The following is a 16,362-nucleotide window of genomic DNA, read 5'->3' as shown; positions in this document are numbered from 1 at the left end:
AATAATGATAAGGCTCAGTCCATGAATTGATAGTGTAATGAATATGAATGTCGGCAATATCAGTAACATAGCGGCAAGTTTCTTAGTTCAGACGATTTTAATATACCTACTATATAATTTATGATCACATAAATATTCATAATATGTATTTATATATGATTAATCACGCTCCTCTAATATTTCACATGCCGCATCCTGTGCAGTGAAATTTTAAAAGTTAAAAAAGTCAAAATGAAATTGGTACCCTATAGGTCTTTCGATGATCAAAACGTGCGGAAGGAGAGATTTATTAGACCCTTGCTTTCTTGGAGGATAATGTTTAATGCATTCTGTGTACTATAAAGGTATAGGTAGAGGAAAGTGAAAAAAAGGATTGAATAAAACATAAGAAATAAGATCCGGAAATGTCTGATGCGAATGTTACAAAGATAACTTTACTAATATTGTACCGATAGTTTTTTTTAAGCATAAGATACATTATATATAATGATTGTCGTGATTGTCAAATGATTTCTTTATGGACCTTTTTAGACATGTCTACATATAAACATCATTTCACGTCATGTATGTTACATACACCTTCGCAACTAACTGAACGAGAAAAAAATAAGCTGGACTACACTTTTAAAGAAGACACCTTTCAATTTGCAAAGTATAATTCAGTTTGATATAGGTAGCGTTCACGCTAGGTATGCGAAGCTTCTATGTACACAACGTTTAAACAACAAACTAAAACAATCCAAACAACTAAACAGTAATAATAGTTTCATGTAATACGTAATTAAGTTGTCAATGTCTCAAGACTCATCACAATACAAGGCACGTGTAGCATTAATAATCGCATTGGTATTCTGAATTTCGACACCAATCGATAAGGCGTAACTGTTGCTGGCCGATTGCCACGTGTCATTTACATTGAAATTGACAAGCTATGTGGATTAATATGACGTATTGGATTTATTCAGCTGTTTTTATCAATTTTTACACCCTTATGGAATGTTTGCGTGAATAGTGTATAGAGATTTTTTTTAATACTACCTACTTATTTCTTTTATTAATTTAATATTGTGTTAGTAGGTCTTTTAATATTCTTAATATTTGTGCAATGTACAAGTGCTCAATGAAAACTCATAAAACAGAAAAACTCAGAATAAAAATACACAATGGTATACTCTTTCAACCACACATTCTTAAATTTCTAAATGGTTCCTTTCTTAAACCAACATTGTTATTTTAACAGAAAATCAAAAAGCTCTCGACGCTTTTACACAGCTGACAATATTCACAAATCACAAAGCTGAATCGGATTCAACATTCGAATTACGAAAACGCTCTCACGGAATAAGAGTACCTTCGCAAGCCAATTACTTAGGGGATACATACATCCTCAAGATAAAACGTTTGTCAGACAGTCGGCGCAAAGGTACTCGGAAAAGGAACGTTGACAACTTTTGTGTAAGAGGCCCAAGCCAATGACAAAAGTTTCAAATGATCAATATATTACCAAAAGTTAACGTACGTTAAGAACAGATATTTCTTTTAAATATTTGTAAATTAGTCTTTAAACCAGTCATCTTTTTCAATATATATATTTCATTATAGGAATTCTATACGCAGGCTAGCTATATTAACTTGATTTATCGTAATCGATCCGGAGATTGATAAGATGTCTATTTCTAAGGAGTTTGACCAACCAAAAAGTCCAATTACAAATACATTAGCCAACAGGTAAATGAAGTGCTCTTCAGTTCTCAGAGGTACATATTATTAAATATGTTTACCAGAAATCTTTAACCAGAGAATATTGTTAAACTGTTTTGGGAAATCTGACTCTTCGGTTTAGGCACATCCTATACTTGTTTTCATGGCACTTAAATTTATTAATGTGCAAACACTTTTTGTACTGTGGAAGTTATTTAACTTTTGAACCGTCTTGTTTGCTATTAAGAAGATTGTTTACTTTATCAAAAGTTTGTGAGCCAACAGAAGCCTTTATGTAACAGCTCTGTTTATAAGGTTGTATACATGTTCTCGTGGTTTGCAAAGACCTATGGCAAGCCCAGACACAATATATTCATTAACTAGCTGTTGCCCGCGACTTCGTCCCCGTGGGTAGAAGATATAAGTTATGATTTTTACCTGCCCTGATTTTTTTCACATTTTCCATTGTATCTTCGCTCCTATTAGTCGCAGCGTAATGGTTTTTAGCCTAAAGCCTTCCTCGATGAATGGTCTATTCAACACAAAAAGAATTTTTCAATTTGGACCAGTAGTTCCTGAGATTATCGCGTTCAAACAAACAAACAAACTCTTCAGCTTTATATATTAGAATAGATTTAAAAAATATTCCAGTATTCGTTATTTTACACAGCTCGTAGTGATTTCCTTTTGGAATTAATAAAAAAAAACGATTTTGACTAATGTTTCAAAAGACTTTTATGTAGATACGCCTACCGCTTTAGAATTTGTAAAGAATAAAATTCGATGTATTGTTGATTCTGTTGAATGATAGTCTGGTAAACAATGTATTGCTATTGTGCTATTGATAATCGATCTTAATATATTTACATAATTTGCAAAGATCAAGCGGAGGGTTCTAAATCGATTATACCCAAGCGTGGTAGCTTAGCTTAGTCGTGTGTGAGTTGAAATTGTTGTAGGTAGGTACTATCTCATTCAAATGTATTTCTTCCTACAAGAGAAACAAAACATACTCCTATTATAAATGTGCGTTTCCTACTCATTTTGGTACCATCGGTTAAGTCAAATACAAATAACAAATCAAATTTTAACAAATGATTTAGACGCCCAAGTCTAGCAGATTTACTCCTTCAGTAGGTACTAAGTAAAAGGCATTTATTTCAATGACATCTAAAAAGTATCTAACTGCCATTGCAAGAGGTTTTAGGGCCACCCACCGGCTGTATACTTGGTAATGGTCAACGATAAAGAATTTTGATGATTAATTTAAATCTTCATTTTCGCAGGAGAGCATGCCGCCCATTTTGCGCGGTGAGATACTCCTGGACCGGATGGGCGCACAAGCGCGCGTTAACTACGAGCAGCTCAAGAAAGATGCAATGGATCTAGAATTGCAGATCAAACAGTTACAGGTTAGTAACCCATTAAAATTACAATCATTCTGACTATACTCCACTACGCATACCTACGTAGGACGAATGCGTAGCGCAGAATAGTAATTCAGTTTGCAATTTCTTTTTTTATTTGTAAAATTATTACCTATTTACAAATGAAAAAGAAATCCTTTACGTTCCTTCCTTTCCGTGGTAGGTAACATTATCCACAAAACATATTTAAAAGATATTTTACTTTGCAGTGTAACGTGTAAACTTGTATGTAAAAAAATATATATTTTTAATTCTTTCTTATTTACGTCACGAATGTAAAGATAATTTTCATATCCATATTAATTGCGTATTATTTAACAGGACGGACTCGATGCACTCGCTCGTCACCAAAGCAGGGGCATTGAAAGCAATCTGTACAACAAAGTTAATGAAATACAGGTAAGTGGGACGCGAAAAGAAACGACCGTTTTAAAAGAAGAAAAATACCAAAAAAATATATTAATCGCTCATGTTGCCTTATCAAAGTACCTAATATAAGAGAAACATGTGTAGTGGACCATAAAGTTAAATCGAAAATATTTTGAGAGCAACACAGCGAAAACAAAATCGGCCTGATTTCGACATCATTAAAATTTTACGCTCAGCTGCGTATTGAAGAATAACCAACAATGGAACCACGAGTTGCATTACCCTTACGGAGCCGTTGCTAAACTAGGTATACGATGCTTACTGCTTAGTTAATTGCGTGCATTACCGTGAGTAAGTTCCTCATTACTATTCTTTAAGTTGTATTCAACTAGTACCTATGTAAGTTTTACGACAATTAAAAAAAATACTACTTAAGTATGCATAATTAAAGCGACTGATAAGTTATCACCGAAAAAGTTTCCATTTCCTCGTAACTAGAGACATCTAGTTTGCGCGATTAGAGTCAAACAGAGCCATCTATGTTTGAAATAAAAACGCCGAACCTACCCCAGGGTTCATTTAGAAGTCGAGTAAAAAAACTTTTTAGAATAGGGTAACAGATGTCACTACTTTATTTTACAAGGAAAATACTGGCTGGGATTTTTATATCCGTATCCGTAGTTTATCTTTTATTTAAATTATAATGTTTTTTTTTTCAACCAACAGGAAGATATTTCATTGAAGAAATATGAATACAGGGCGACGCAATTGCATCTAGCTGCAGTAAGAGCTCAGGTATGATTAGCTTAATTAAGTAAATAATTAAGGTCCTATAATATGTAAATACCTACTCTTTGTTGATAAAAGAGGTCAGACCAAGCAATGCAATTAGAATATTTTTTATTCATTTTCGAACCTACTGTTGCATGGAAAAATTAATATCTCACAAAAGGTAAGTGATGAAATCCGTTTTATGATATAATATATTATTATGCAGGTACTTTATGGTTTATATACCTAGTAGAGGTAAAATAAATGCGATTTCATTAAAATTACTTGATTAATTATTCATCTGGTAGCCAGGCTTATTTTTATATAGTTTTATTTTAAAAACGTTATACTTAGCTAATTATTTACCTTCTTAGTTTCTTACTAACCTCGACATATTTTCATATACAATTTTTTTCTTTTGTTGACCTCAGTGATTAGAAGGCCAACAACAAAAATAACCATTTCAGAAATATTTACGAAAATTTCAGATTTTGTAAATCTAGAATATCTACGTTTTTCAGTAGCTATATAAAATCTAACATTCTTATACGTCAAAGTAGGTAACCAGGTACTTAAACTACTTAAGAACATAATTAATAATTACCAGGTGCATTCAAGTTAGACTAAAAACAAAGTTCTACATATATTCGTATTATTCTATATCTACTACCATCTCTTGAACCTCGCTGCCTTTAAAATGAATAGACAACATTTTATATTCCCTTCTACGACAGCTGTGATGAATAAAGCAATTCATAGACAGCCAGTCGCTAGTGCGCAAGCCTAGTTCTAGGCACATGCGGAATGAAGTTCGCTATTCGCATTCCAAATCAATACTTTTGAATGTTCCCGCAGTTTCGTAAAAAGAGTAAATAATATTGTTTCTGTGTTAAAACTTCTGCAGAAGGTATTGTAAACATTTTTTTATAAATTTTTATTCAGTTATCTACTTGTCGATAAGTCTTAATCCGAACGTTTAAGTCCCTAAGAACTATTAGTATGTAAATATTTATTAAGTGATAAAAGTGAACCATACTAGCATCATTATTTAATTGGGGAATTTATTTTTATACGTATTTCCTAGCATATGTGAGCACTTGTTCAAGCTTAATGTTTTGTAGACAGCGTTGCCGCATTGCGCACAGCCTCCCACTCAGTCTGAGAGGAGATCTCGTAGACCGCCATAACCTACCAATTCGCGCTCTTAAAAATCGTAGCATTGACAACAAAAAGCGTTTAAATACGCTTTCGTGGACAATTTAAATAGTGTTGTGTCAATAAAATCGGTAATCACGGATAATCCTAAACGTAAACTGAAATTCCGTGCCAAAATGGGCTGGATATCTATGAAGAATCATATGGTAAGTTATATTCACAAATGAAGACGTCACACGTATTAATTACTATCATTATAGTATGTTTAATAGATAAGAGCTAGGTCACTAAAAACTATGTCATATCAACTAGAAACCTATAAGACCGAGCTTTTCATTTCAAAAGTGTGTTTGTTCACAAGCCATAGAACATCGCTGACACATTTGGTTGCTTATTCAAGTAGGCACTATAAGTCTGAGCGTTTGCCCTGCTCAGTATAAATACTTAATTTCTATTTTAAACAAAATGTAATTTTTTAGACAAAATCAAATAAAATAATATTGCGACAGAGTCAATATCTAGTCTAATTATTTGTTTTTAATATTTAACGTAAAAAAGAAATAAATAACATGTTTTCATAATCAATTATGTACTTACCTGCATTATTTAAAATCTATATTCTTATTTTTCAAATATTTTTTTACCAACCACTACCGTGATTCAATTAAAATAAAAATTAACTCAAACCAATTGAACAACAAAATGACCTGAAACTGTTTACTGAAAATTCACTTTATCGCAAAATACACGCATATATTGTAATAATCAATTTATGGAACAAAATGGTGATTATAGTAATTCTCTTTCAATTACGAAACATGATTATCATATTTACATTTTAGTAAAAAATGCTCTTCAACATTTTAAAATGTATTTAAGAACACTCTTTATTGTTCGCGCCTTTATCTGGATATATCTAAACTAAAAAGCGGATTTTAATACTGTTTTACACATAGCTAAAGAATCGCTCTATCTCATTGTGCTCGCAGAATATCTATCCATTTATCATTGAACGAACGCTCCCATAGTTATTTTCCCGCGCGTTACTTTAGCCTCTAGCGGATATTATTGGAACTACTTTGCGTCATGAACACTACAAATCGTGCGTGTCGTGTTTGTATTCGTGGATAATATTTATTTATTTTTGACTTTCGTGACCGACTTAGTGGGTGAATATTGGTTGAGTAATTATGAAACTTTATGAAGGTAAGTTTGAATTAATGAAATATTATGGTTATGTAATTGAAATTGTCTAACAAGTGTTGATGATGACGAGACATAATTTTGAGGAAAAACACTATTTAACTTCAAATAATATAATTTATACAGTTACTATTTGTATTTAAATTATAATATTTATTTACAAGGATACACATAGCCTTACGAAATTCAATTTTATTAAATTTTGTCATAAGATAACCTCAAATTATTACTATCTAATATTTTCGCGATAATGCCTACCTTAGCGTTGCTATAAATATTTGTATTTGACGTGTCATTTATAAGTATTCTTATAGTAATTATGCCTAAGGATATTTATGATTGGAAAGCGGTTACAAGCTCTATTATTGTGTGAATGATAGAGTATGTTTAGGCGGGAAAGTATCTACGCAAAGTAAATGCTTGTCGACGAACAACTTTTCTCGTCAGCTACGGGTGTTGTACGCCCTGAATGTGCTACAGTTTGCTGAATATTTAATCATTAACATGTTAGAAATTTTTCCCTGTATAAGTCTAAATAAAATCTAGGAAACATTAATCTATGCAATTAACACACTTTGTATTATTCTTTCAGGTACATGCAGTTTTTGACTATTTTATAGATCGATATAATATATTTACACATCCGATTTTGAATCAAATTATAATCATAAGAAATGAAGCCTTCATCTACTGATAAGTATAAGAAAAATGGGTACCAATCAGATGATGACAATGTGAGATACAAAATTAACACTAGTTACTTCAACAATGCTGCAAAATCACCTAAACTAAAGAAGGTTAACAAAACAGAGGATGATGACAACATACGCTACAAATTTCCCACTGTCTTGAATAAACCTAAACAAAGTGAATTGAAACCAAAACCCAAACAAAAAATTAAAGTAAATTTTTGGAGTAATAAGCACATTGTGAATCGATTAAATAATAATGATTTGTCTAAGCAAAAAAGTAACCGTAGACACACAGTAGGTGCAATAACTGAAGATACAAATACTAATAAATCAAAACAAGCTGCCGTTAAAGTTAGGAAACGGGTATCATTCCTGCCATCCCCGATATTTTCAGACAACCATGTACCCATGGTTACTGTGCCTGATGATCTGACCATACAACTGAATGAGGAAGAAGCTAATGATTTAGCGGAAGATCTCAATTTAGCATTTGTAAATAGTGGGAGCAGTGAAAATAAAAAAAGTGAATCACCAAAAAGAAAAGCTAGAAATGCAAATTTGACCAATCCACGAGAGGCTAAACGTAAGCGAAGTTTAGAAGACCCTGACCCTAAAAATCAAGGAAGTGAGAATGAACTTGAATTTTTTTCTAAATATGTTGTACAAAAGTTGAGACGTATGGAGACAAATCAGCGTATATATTCAGAAAACTTAATCAATACTGTCCTTATGTTAGGTCAGCTTGGCACACTGAATGGGAAGTCAAAGATAACAGAAACATAATATTGTAGAGCATTTGTTTATTAGTTAAATGAAGTAAATATGATTAGCATAATATTGTTTCATAGTAATTTATCGAAATATCTTTAAGTCAAGGACCAGATCCACAAAGACATTATAACTACATGCAATGATAGAGAGGCGCATGTGCAATAAATTGCTAACTTAAGTACATATTAAATATTAATAATCATGTAGCCTCTAAGTTATTATATTATGGTGCTTTACATAAGGGTGCCCCAAAAGAAGTTACATAAAACTACATTTTGTTTTGATTATTTGTTATTGTTTTTGTGAAAATTATGTAGAGTTAAACTATCTCTAACCAACAAAGAAAATATTTTTCCATTGTTTAAGTAATGCCTTATAAGCAGACTCATATTATGTTTTGGTTAATGCTGTTGAAAATCTTGTTACTAATGTCTATGTATTATTGTTACCACAAATGTTAAACTATCTACAATTGTCCCTCCATTTTTGATGTTAGTACATACAAAATAATTGGTTTTAAAAGATCAATTTTATTGCAAATGTTGATAGTTTACTTAGTAATTAATATAACCTAATGATGCCTCAAACTTGTATACACAAAAGAATGTTAAGTATAAGCACTTATAAAATGTTAGTTGCATTATTTATTACTGTTTACAAAAGCATTAGATATACTTAATCAGTGGCTATGCTAACATATTACATTTTGGTGTTAAAACTATTAATTATGTTAAGATTTTGCTTCTATAGTAGGGTATGGACAAAGAGAAACAATTAAGTCTTAAGATTTACATTTCCTTATTATTTTGATTAAGATCAACATTTATCACTTTGCCAATTATGACTGTGATGAATAAACAAATAAATCTTAGCACAACTATTTTACATAATCCACATATCTTTATAATGTAATCTGTGGCAATTTGTTGATGTTTTTGGCAGAATTAAATATTTACACGGTATTTATTGATTGTTGTATATTTAAAGGGTTAAGTTAAGGTTTGTCTTTTGACTTCAAAGTTATTTGAATCACTTTGTGAGACATTTACTGTTGTAATTGTCTGCCTTATACTACTAATAAAGTATTCATAGAGTTGTAAATTTGTTTTTTTTTATTTTATATTGGCATATCAGACCTAGGTACTAATTCGGTTTCTGAAAGTTATCAGCTACCGTTTTATGTCACATTTTTGTATGTTCACGACGCCAAGGGTTCCATAGTAATAATTTCTATAAAAATTGATCACCCATCCAATTTATGACAGTTCCACCTGCTATCAAATCTCAATGTTGTAGAGATAACAGAAATACACCTTGATGCTGGTTCATAACTTTCATGATGGCCACTCAGACCCTTCAGAGAACCCTAAAATATATTTTGGACAGTATGCAAGCACGCATGCTTCAATATTATTGTTGTACCTTGTCCCAATAAAAAACAGTTACCTACATAATATAGCTTCTACCAGCCGAGTAATTTTATTAATATTATTTGTATCGAACATTCCTACATAAGTTCGACATGATCCTCTTATAAGTATCTATGTACCTGAGCGTACATCTTAGGATTGCGTGTTGTTTGCAAACGGTTGCCGGGCGACGTCGGATTGCCGCCACGCAACATCCGGCGCCCCTGCCCACAGTCACTCCGCGCCCGCCCTAACAAGCGGGCCGCTTCGTAGCGGACGCGTTTGTAATCATTTTAGTTTTTAACAATATTGCCCGTATATTTTTTATTAAAACGACAAGTCAAAGTTTTCGTAGTAAATTTCAAACAGCTTTTAGTATTCTTTGTTTCTACATAATCAAATAAGATATTAGGAAATGTTTTACTCTGTTCTCTAGAAAGTTTCGTTGGCCGAAGAAGAGTTTTCATAAAAATATACCCAATGTTAAAATTATATTAATGTGTTATCGAGAAGCTGCAGAGTAGTTGAAACATAGAACTTCCATTTTCTATTTCTACCTATATTCGTTAAATATAAAAATGGATATAATCCATCGGTTACACTATTTGGTGTTGTCTCAGAAGTCAGATTTAATGACTATGGAACGTGAGCAAAGGATGCGTGTACGAAGACAGTCCAGTCTGCCAGAATATAGCAAAGCTAACAGAACTCGTCAGCGATTGGAACAAGCTTATTTCAACGACGTGAGTGTATTGTAAGATAGTTGTTTGTTTATAAGGAACGTGTTTCTATATTGTTATCTTGAATGTGTTGATCTTGTCACATTCGGTATTTGATCGATGAAACTTGTTCAAGAGGCGTTTAATTTCAGGTTTTATTAAGTCGATACCTTCGCAGTCTTAAGGCCATTATAATTACTAATAATCTGTACACTCCTTGAGCATTTTAATTAAGTACCCCTTTTTATAATTTGCCGGCTCTTATATATTATTTTCGAATTGCTAAGTTGAAATAAAAGCTAATTAAAATTTTCTAGATTTATAGGGATTTGCTAACCGAATTCTTTAAAGTCTAGTTAATTTGTATGACTCCTCCTTACAAAATGATTTACAGTAGGTTCATAGATGTAGGTATTTCAACTTGAAAGAGTTTCAGCAGGTAGATTTCAAGATGTGTTATTTTTAAACAGCAATTATAGAGAAACTATTTTTAATAATCTCTAATTTTCTTGTGGTTTGGAAACTTCATCAATCTAAAAAAATATCTAATATCAGTCTAGATCACAAGTGCGCTTAAGTATAACAGAAGCCGAGCGCAACGCAACATAGGTACCTACCTGAAAATCGTTAAGGACAGTCATAAACCTAGATGACAAACAGACGCACGTGATGCCATCGATATCTCTGTATAATAGCGTTGCGGAGGTCAGTTGACAATAACTTCCAGTATAATAAAAATACACTGAGCTGCATCTGGTTACAATTGAAACAGACCATGAGATACTTAGGTGCAAAAAATATGGGATGATATTTTCGGGGTCTTCTAACCAGACCGATTAGAACGATTTAAGCAGAGTAATAGACTGTTCTACTTAGGCTTTATCGACCTACATAATAGAAAGAGGACAGGCGCTGTTAGTGTTCAGTAATCTTCTATCTTCTAATATATAAAATTTCCGTGTCACGATGTTAGTTACCGTACTCCTCCGAACGGCTTAACCGATTTTTATCCGATTTTATATGCGTCCTCAGTAGGTCTGTGATTCGGCCAGCATCTATTTTTCATACCCCCAAGTGATTAGGGCTGCTCACGCTAAAAAAAAAGTTTATTTTTTTTGACGAAATTTTTTGTTCTTTTTATAATGAGGCATTAAAAAATACATACATCTTGAAATAATTTATTAGGGTAAACAACTTTTGCTGGGTCAGCTAGTATTCCATAAATGATTGTTTATTGTTAGCCTAGGGCACGTCAAACATACGTACATCTACGATTTAACGACGACGAAATAAAAATCTTGCATATCTGCTTTTGCCGTAAACTCACTGCCTATTAAGTCTAAGGTCTAAGTAATCTGAAATTTCATACTGTTCAAGATAAATTTACACAATTATAATAAAATCATGAATTTGAAAGGCAGGTATTTGATGTCACGGTATCGTTTCAAACTTCTTATTCACAAAATTTATAATCTTTCCATTCAAAAAATAACTGTCCACGAGAGGTAGCTCTACTTGAGGGATTATAAAATGTACTTTATTGCAAAAGTTAGTAACTAAACGGGTTAGTATCTAGATATGTATAGGTATGCACCTAATAATTTTGTTTATTATTTGGATTCTACTAGTATTTTAAGAGAGATTTTAGCAATCACAAACATTAATCTCAGAAAAAAACCACAGGTTACTTAAAACAAGGCCTTCATTAATCCCAGGTAAAGAAGAGAGAACTTCTGGAGACGGCTTGAATAAAAAGAGGATATAAAGGGTATGGTAGATAAGTGACTTCGCCGTCATCGTCCATCCGCCGCGATAAGACGCTTTATAGTCCCGGCCTTTATTTGAACTTGACACGATTCTCGTCCTCTATCTTGATGCAGTTAAACATTCTAAGACGCAAACGTGCTTTTGTCTGATTTACATGAAAAAAGTAGACATCTACATCGCAATATATAGCTCATTGTAATCACTAACTATCAGAATAATGGAAGCTCACGCAATGTTTTTGGTAGCGACAGCAAGAAATCGTGTTCGTATCGCATGACCAATGACGCGCTACGTTTAATGTTTCAAAGTCATAGGGCGCGCGCGTAACTTATTCGATCGAAACTTGATTTTTATCTTGGTACCTAACCAATAGTTATAAAATTTGCTGATAAACAATTAGCATCTGCCAATTAATTAATTTAAGAATTTTGAATAGTATTTACGAAATATTTACGGAATAGTATTTAAGAAACTTTACAGATGAATATTCCATGATTTCCAAAAACTTTGTTTCGTTTCGTGTTTGTTGACTATCATTGTTTATACTCTTCAATCGACCTTCGTTTTCACAATTTCTATCTGACTAAGCCAAATAATTGGCTGGGTAATCAATATACTGAAGAAAGTTACTGTATTGTTGCCCATTCCGGTTTTAGGACAGTTTCTTTTGCATAACCCTTTTCCATACTAAGAACAAAGGTTCTCTGTTTTATAACAAGGGAATAGCAGTCGCAGTAGGTCTTTAAAATGCCTATGCATATTATGAAATTACCGTAAGAGTCGCTGAGATACGAAGACCAACATAACATGACAATATGTTTACTCAATACAATAGTACGCTAAAGGTATCAATCAATCTATCAAAATCATATCTTAAACACAATTTATGCGACTGGAAAATAAAATATCCATAATAGTAACGTAGTCCAATTCTAGCATGTCAACTGAACCGCAGTACAAATTTAAGCAACGTATTTTAAAAGTTTCGCTAAAAAGTTGAGAAAGGCTTGAAGAATGAAAGAGATGTAAATGACTTAATTTGCATCACACAGTGTGCGGCTAACGTTAAACCTCTTTTCCAAACTTTAAGGTCCATGTATACATAACGGTACACTTTATGTGTTAATTTTGTAAATATCGCTTGCTTTCCGGAAACGCGCAACTAAGATAGTAAGTAGGTAGTTGTTCTGTGTGTAGTCCTCAGTCTACCAAGTGCCTTACTTACCTAATCGCTTGATACTGGCACACAAAAGCGAAATCGCTTATGAATAAAGAAGGCAATCCTGAAAAGAATGAATACTCGTTAGCTGTTTTCCTTATCATGACGTACCTACTTACGGGGTTTAGGTAAGTGAAACACTTAATGTAGTCCCTCGATACACGTTCCCATTCAAGAGTCAGGGACCCTTTTCCAGTGTTTAGATTTAGGTACCTTTGGATTCGATTTTCAATTTGCTGCGAAGACTCAAGTGAATTAATAAATGTAAGACTTAGATAACATTTAGGTACCTTAGATGTTCAATGTTCAACAGAACAGACAAAAATATCGATTCTATTAACACGTGTAGCTTGCCACGATCATATGACTCAACAAAATATCGAACAACAGATTTTGTATTATTGAATGTTTAGAAATTGTTCCCGTCATTTTCTAGTAACGATGAAAAACAGGAAAAAATGAAAAAGGTAATATTCTGCGTGACTCTTTTAGTAAATCGACCTAAGAAGTATGAATTTATTATTTTGAGAATATATTTTTTGCCCTTCCAGAATTCGATATAGGAACCTTCTAAAAAATGTGTATCATTTTTACGAAAAATGTTTCAACATGAAATAGAAATACCGTACCTGTGCTGAAGTTAAAGTTGAATATGGAAGTCTTATGTAGACTGATTGCGTATCATAGACATGAAATAAGATAAGGGTAATAAATTAATGTGTTTGAATTTTGTTCGGCATTTAAAAAAAAACATTTTGTATTGCACGCGACATGGCTGATATTAGCGTTAATACTAATACCTTTAATTGTTTTAAAACAATGAAGAAATACAAGTCCTTACGCTACACGTCTGATCATCGTCTTTACTATTATATTATCCACCTTGTACCTAAATTAGCTTAAACTGTTAATTTTTTGAGAAGGTTGAGTGTTTCGATATATCTTTAAATCGTACATAGAATATAGCTAAATAAATATGTACTAGATAATATGTTAAACTAAGTTTCGGAAACTGGGTAATACACGAAAGCGATTCTGACAATAAGATGAAAGATAACTATAAAATTGAGTTCAAGATGTTAAAGGTTCTTAGTTGATGCCTAAGACTATAAGTAAATTAAATTCTAACTGGTAGAAAGAAGTTGCATTTCTTCGGCAATCTGTTGAATACGAGTCGACCGATTATGTAAACAGACCTCGATCTGGTCAACTTGTGCGGTAGCCTGATAAGGCGATGAGAATACATATTACTACGAATGGCGCCGGTCGCGAATACGATTTGAGTTTTTGAATACTCGCGTGTGTTACCTCATATCCTTGGATAATTTGTTGGAAAGGTCTATCAAGCCGATACTAAATAATAGAAGTCTTCGTAGAAGCTGCTTGTAACTTCTTAATTTTGCAAGGCAAAGAAAACGAAATGAGTACCTATGCCTTGTCTTTACAATAAACATTAGATAGGGCCCTATTTTTTTGAAAAGGTATCGCCATGTTGATAGAATTGCTAAGTAGAGTAAGATTTTCTTACAATTGAAAAAATATGCAAAAAATAAAAATCTCGCTGAAGTTTATGTGTTTAGTAAATAACTTCATTGCACTGCTTGGATACTGACAGTATAAATACAATATATTTCACTTTACTAAACTGACGTTATTATAAACAATGGTTATTTACCTACGAAACAACATAATTGTAGCCGATAGACTATTATTCCTTATTACATACTGTAAAACTATTGGATAACTGTTCACATTAATTTCTATAATGACTTAATTTGTTTGTACAGAGGGAATTGTTTGCGGCAAAAGCAGACAGCGGAGCGGCAGCGGTAGATCGTAAACTATCGTCATCGTCGGCTGGAAGCATGAAGAATAAGTGGTTGAAGGCTTTCCGCAGCCTGAAGCCCCCCAGCGCCCCCCCACCCCACGCCGCCCCGCCAGACAAGTAAGACAACAACATTACATTTTATGTAAAAATCGTGCAATGTTACTGATAAAACTTAAAAACATTAAAGCAAGCATGGAAATTGAAATAACATCACAGGTTACAACTCTAGCACAATGTATCATTAAAATGGATGTTGGAACAACTTGAGGGTTCAGGTTCGAATACAAAGAAGTTAATAAACGTATATACTACAGTAAGGCTCTCACTAATTAGTCTGAGCACTCTGGACGGGTTGTAGGTTAACTTTAATTGGCTGTCTCAGTTTTTAGCACATGTAGCAATAAAAATAAATTCTGATTCGACAGAATGGTAAATTAGATTGAGACACAGCTTTTTCACACAGTTTTAGGTGAAATAACACATTGACCGTTTATATTCCACTGTCTCTAAGAGTAATGAGAAGAACAAAATTAATCTGGCCTCATTTTGTATAATCTCATAATTTTTTGGGGCATCAAATAATGTTCTAGTTCTGAAAGCTAAAACCAGATATTTATCAACGTAGTATAATAACCTATTAAACAATGTTACGTTACTTACCCTAGTTAAATCAATATACTTGTATTTTTTCATTTTAATGTACCCACTTTGCTGTCGTGGTGAAGGAAAATCTAGGATGCCTAGGGAATATGCTAGACGCTCCTTTAATCATTGGAGAACGACGTAATAAGATAATAACTTTAACAATATTATCTACCAGGGAACTTGGAAAATGTGTCACGTACAGTTATAGATAGGTTGATTCCCAACTAGAATATTCAGCAAAATAGAATGATAGTTACTTACATGTTTGTTACAGTCTTTTGAACATGATTTTTAAGAATATAAAGCAAAGGGAAATATGTTAGTTGCCATCTGAATGAAATAAATAAATAAATATAATATAAATGCGGACAACATCACATACATTGTTCTGAACCCAAAGTAAGTTGCCAAAGCACTTGTGTTATGGAATTCAGATACAACGAAGGTACCACAAACACCCAGACCCGAGACAATGTAGAAATGTGATTTTTTACATTGACCCGACCGGGGATCGAACCCGGGACCTCAGAGTTAGCGACACCTTGAAACCGGTGCGTACGCCACTCGACCACGGAGGTCGTCTATATAAATAAATTTTGAATGTATTCTGAAATTATACCCTTAAAGATCTCGCCAAGGTTAATAACCCTTTTAAATTTACTTCTATTTTATATTCCGCCATTAGT

The 16,362-nt window shown here is 32.9% G+C and overlaps 2 protein-coding genes across 3 annotated transcripts in view; both read left to right on the top strand.

The window, feature by feature from the left end:
• LOC113502564 overlaps nucleotides 1-16,362 on the top strand; it is a 137,842-nt gene that overhangs the window by 106,118 nt on the left and 15,362 nt on the right. For both annotated transcript variants that reach the window (XM_026884179.1, XM_026884178.1), the window contains exons 9-12: nucleotides 2,988-3,113; nucleotides 3,450-3,527; nucleotides 4,224-4,292; nucleotides 14,991-15,148. In XM_026884179.1, the coding sequence (XP_026739980.1) occupies nucleotides 2,988-3,113; nucleotides 3,450-3,527; nucleotides 4,224-4,292; nucleotides 14,991-15,148 (431 nt within the window). The remainder of the gene's footprint in view (nucleotides 1-2,987; nucleotides 3,114-3,449; nucleotides 3,528-4,223; nucleotides 4,293-14,990; nucleotides 15,149-16,362) is intronic.
• Nucleotides 6,477-9,190, top strand: LOC113502566. The gene is made up of 2 exons (XM_026884181.1): nucleotides 6,477-6,629; nucleotides 7,219-9,190. The coding sequence occupies exon 2, from the start codon at nucleotides 7,301-7,303 to the stop codon at nucleotides 8,099-8,101; it is 801 nt and encodes a 266-aa protein (XP_026739982.1). The 5' UTR covers nucleotides 6,477-6,629; nucleotides 7,219-7,300; the 3' UTR covers nucleotides 8,102-9,190.

This window comes from Trichoplusia ni, chromosome 17, assembly GCF_003590095.1.
Source record: "Trichoplusia ni isolate ovarian cell line Hi5 chromosome 17, tn1, whole genome shotgun sequence".
Taxonomy (NCBI): domain Eukaryota; kingdom Metazoa; phylum Arthropoda; class Insecta; order Lepidoptera; family Noctuidae; genus Trichoplusia; species Trichoplusia ni.
The sequence above is the reverse complement of the archived record's forward strand: the minus strand, read 5'-3'. Positions and strand labels throughout refer to the sequence as shown.

Excerpts from the sequence above, each read along its gene's own strand:
- LOC113502566 (XM_026884181.1), top strand. The coding sequence starts at position 7,301 with ATGAAGCCTTCATCTACTGATAAGTATAAGAAAAATGGGTACCAATCA.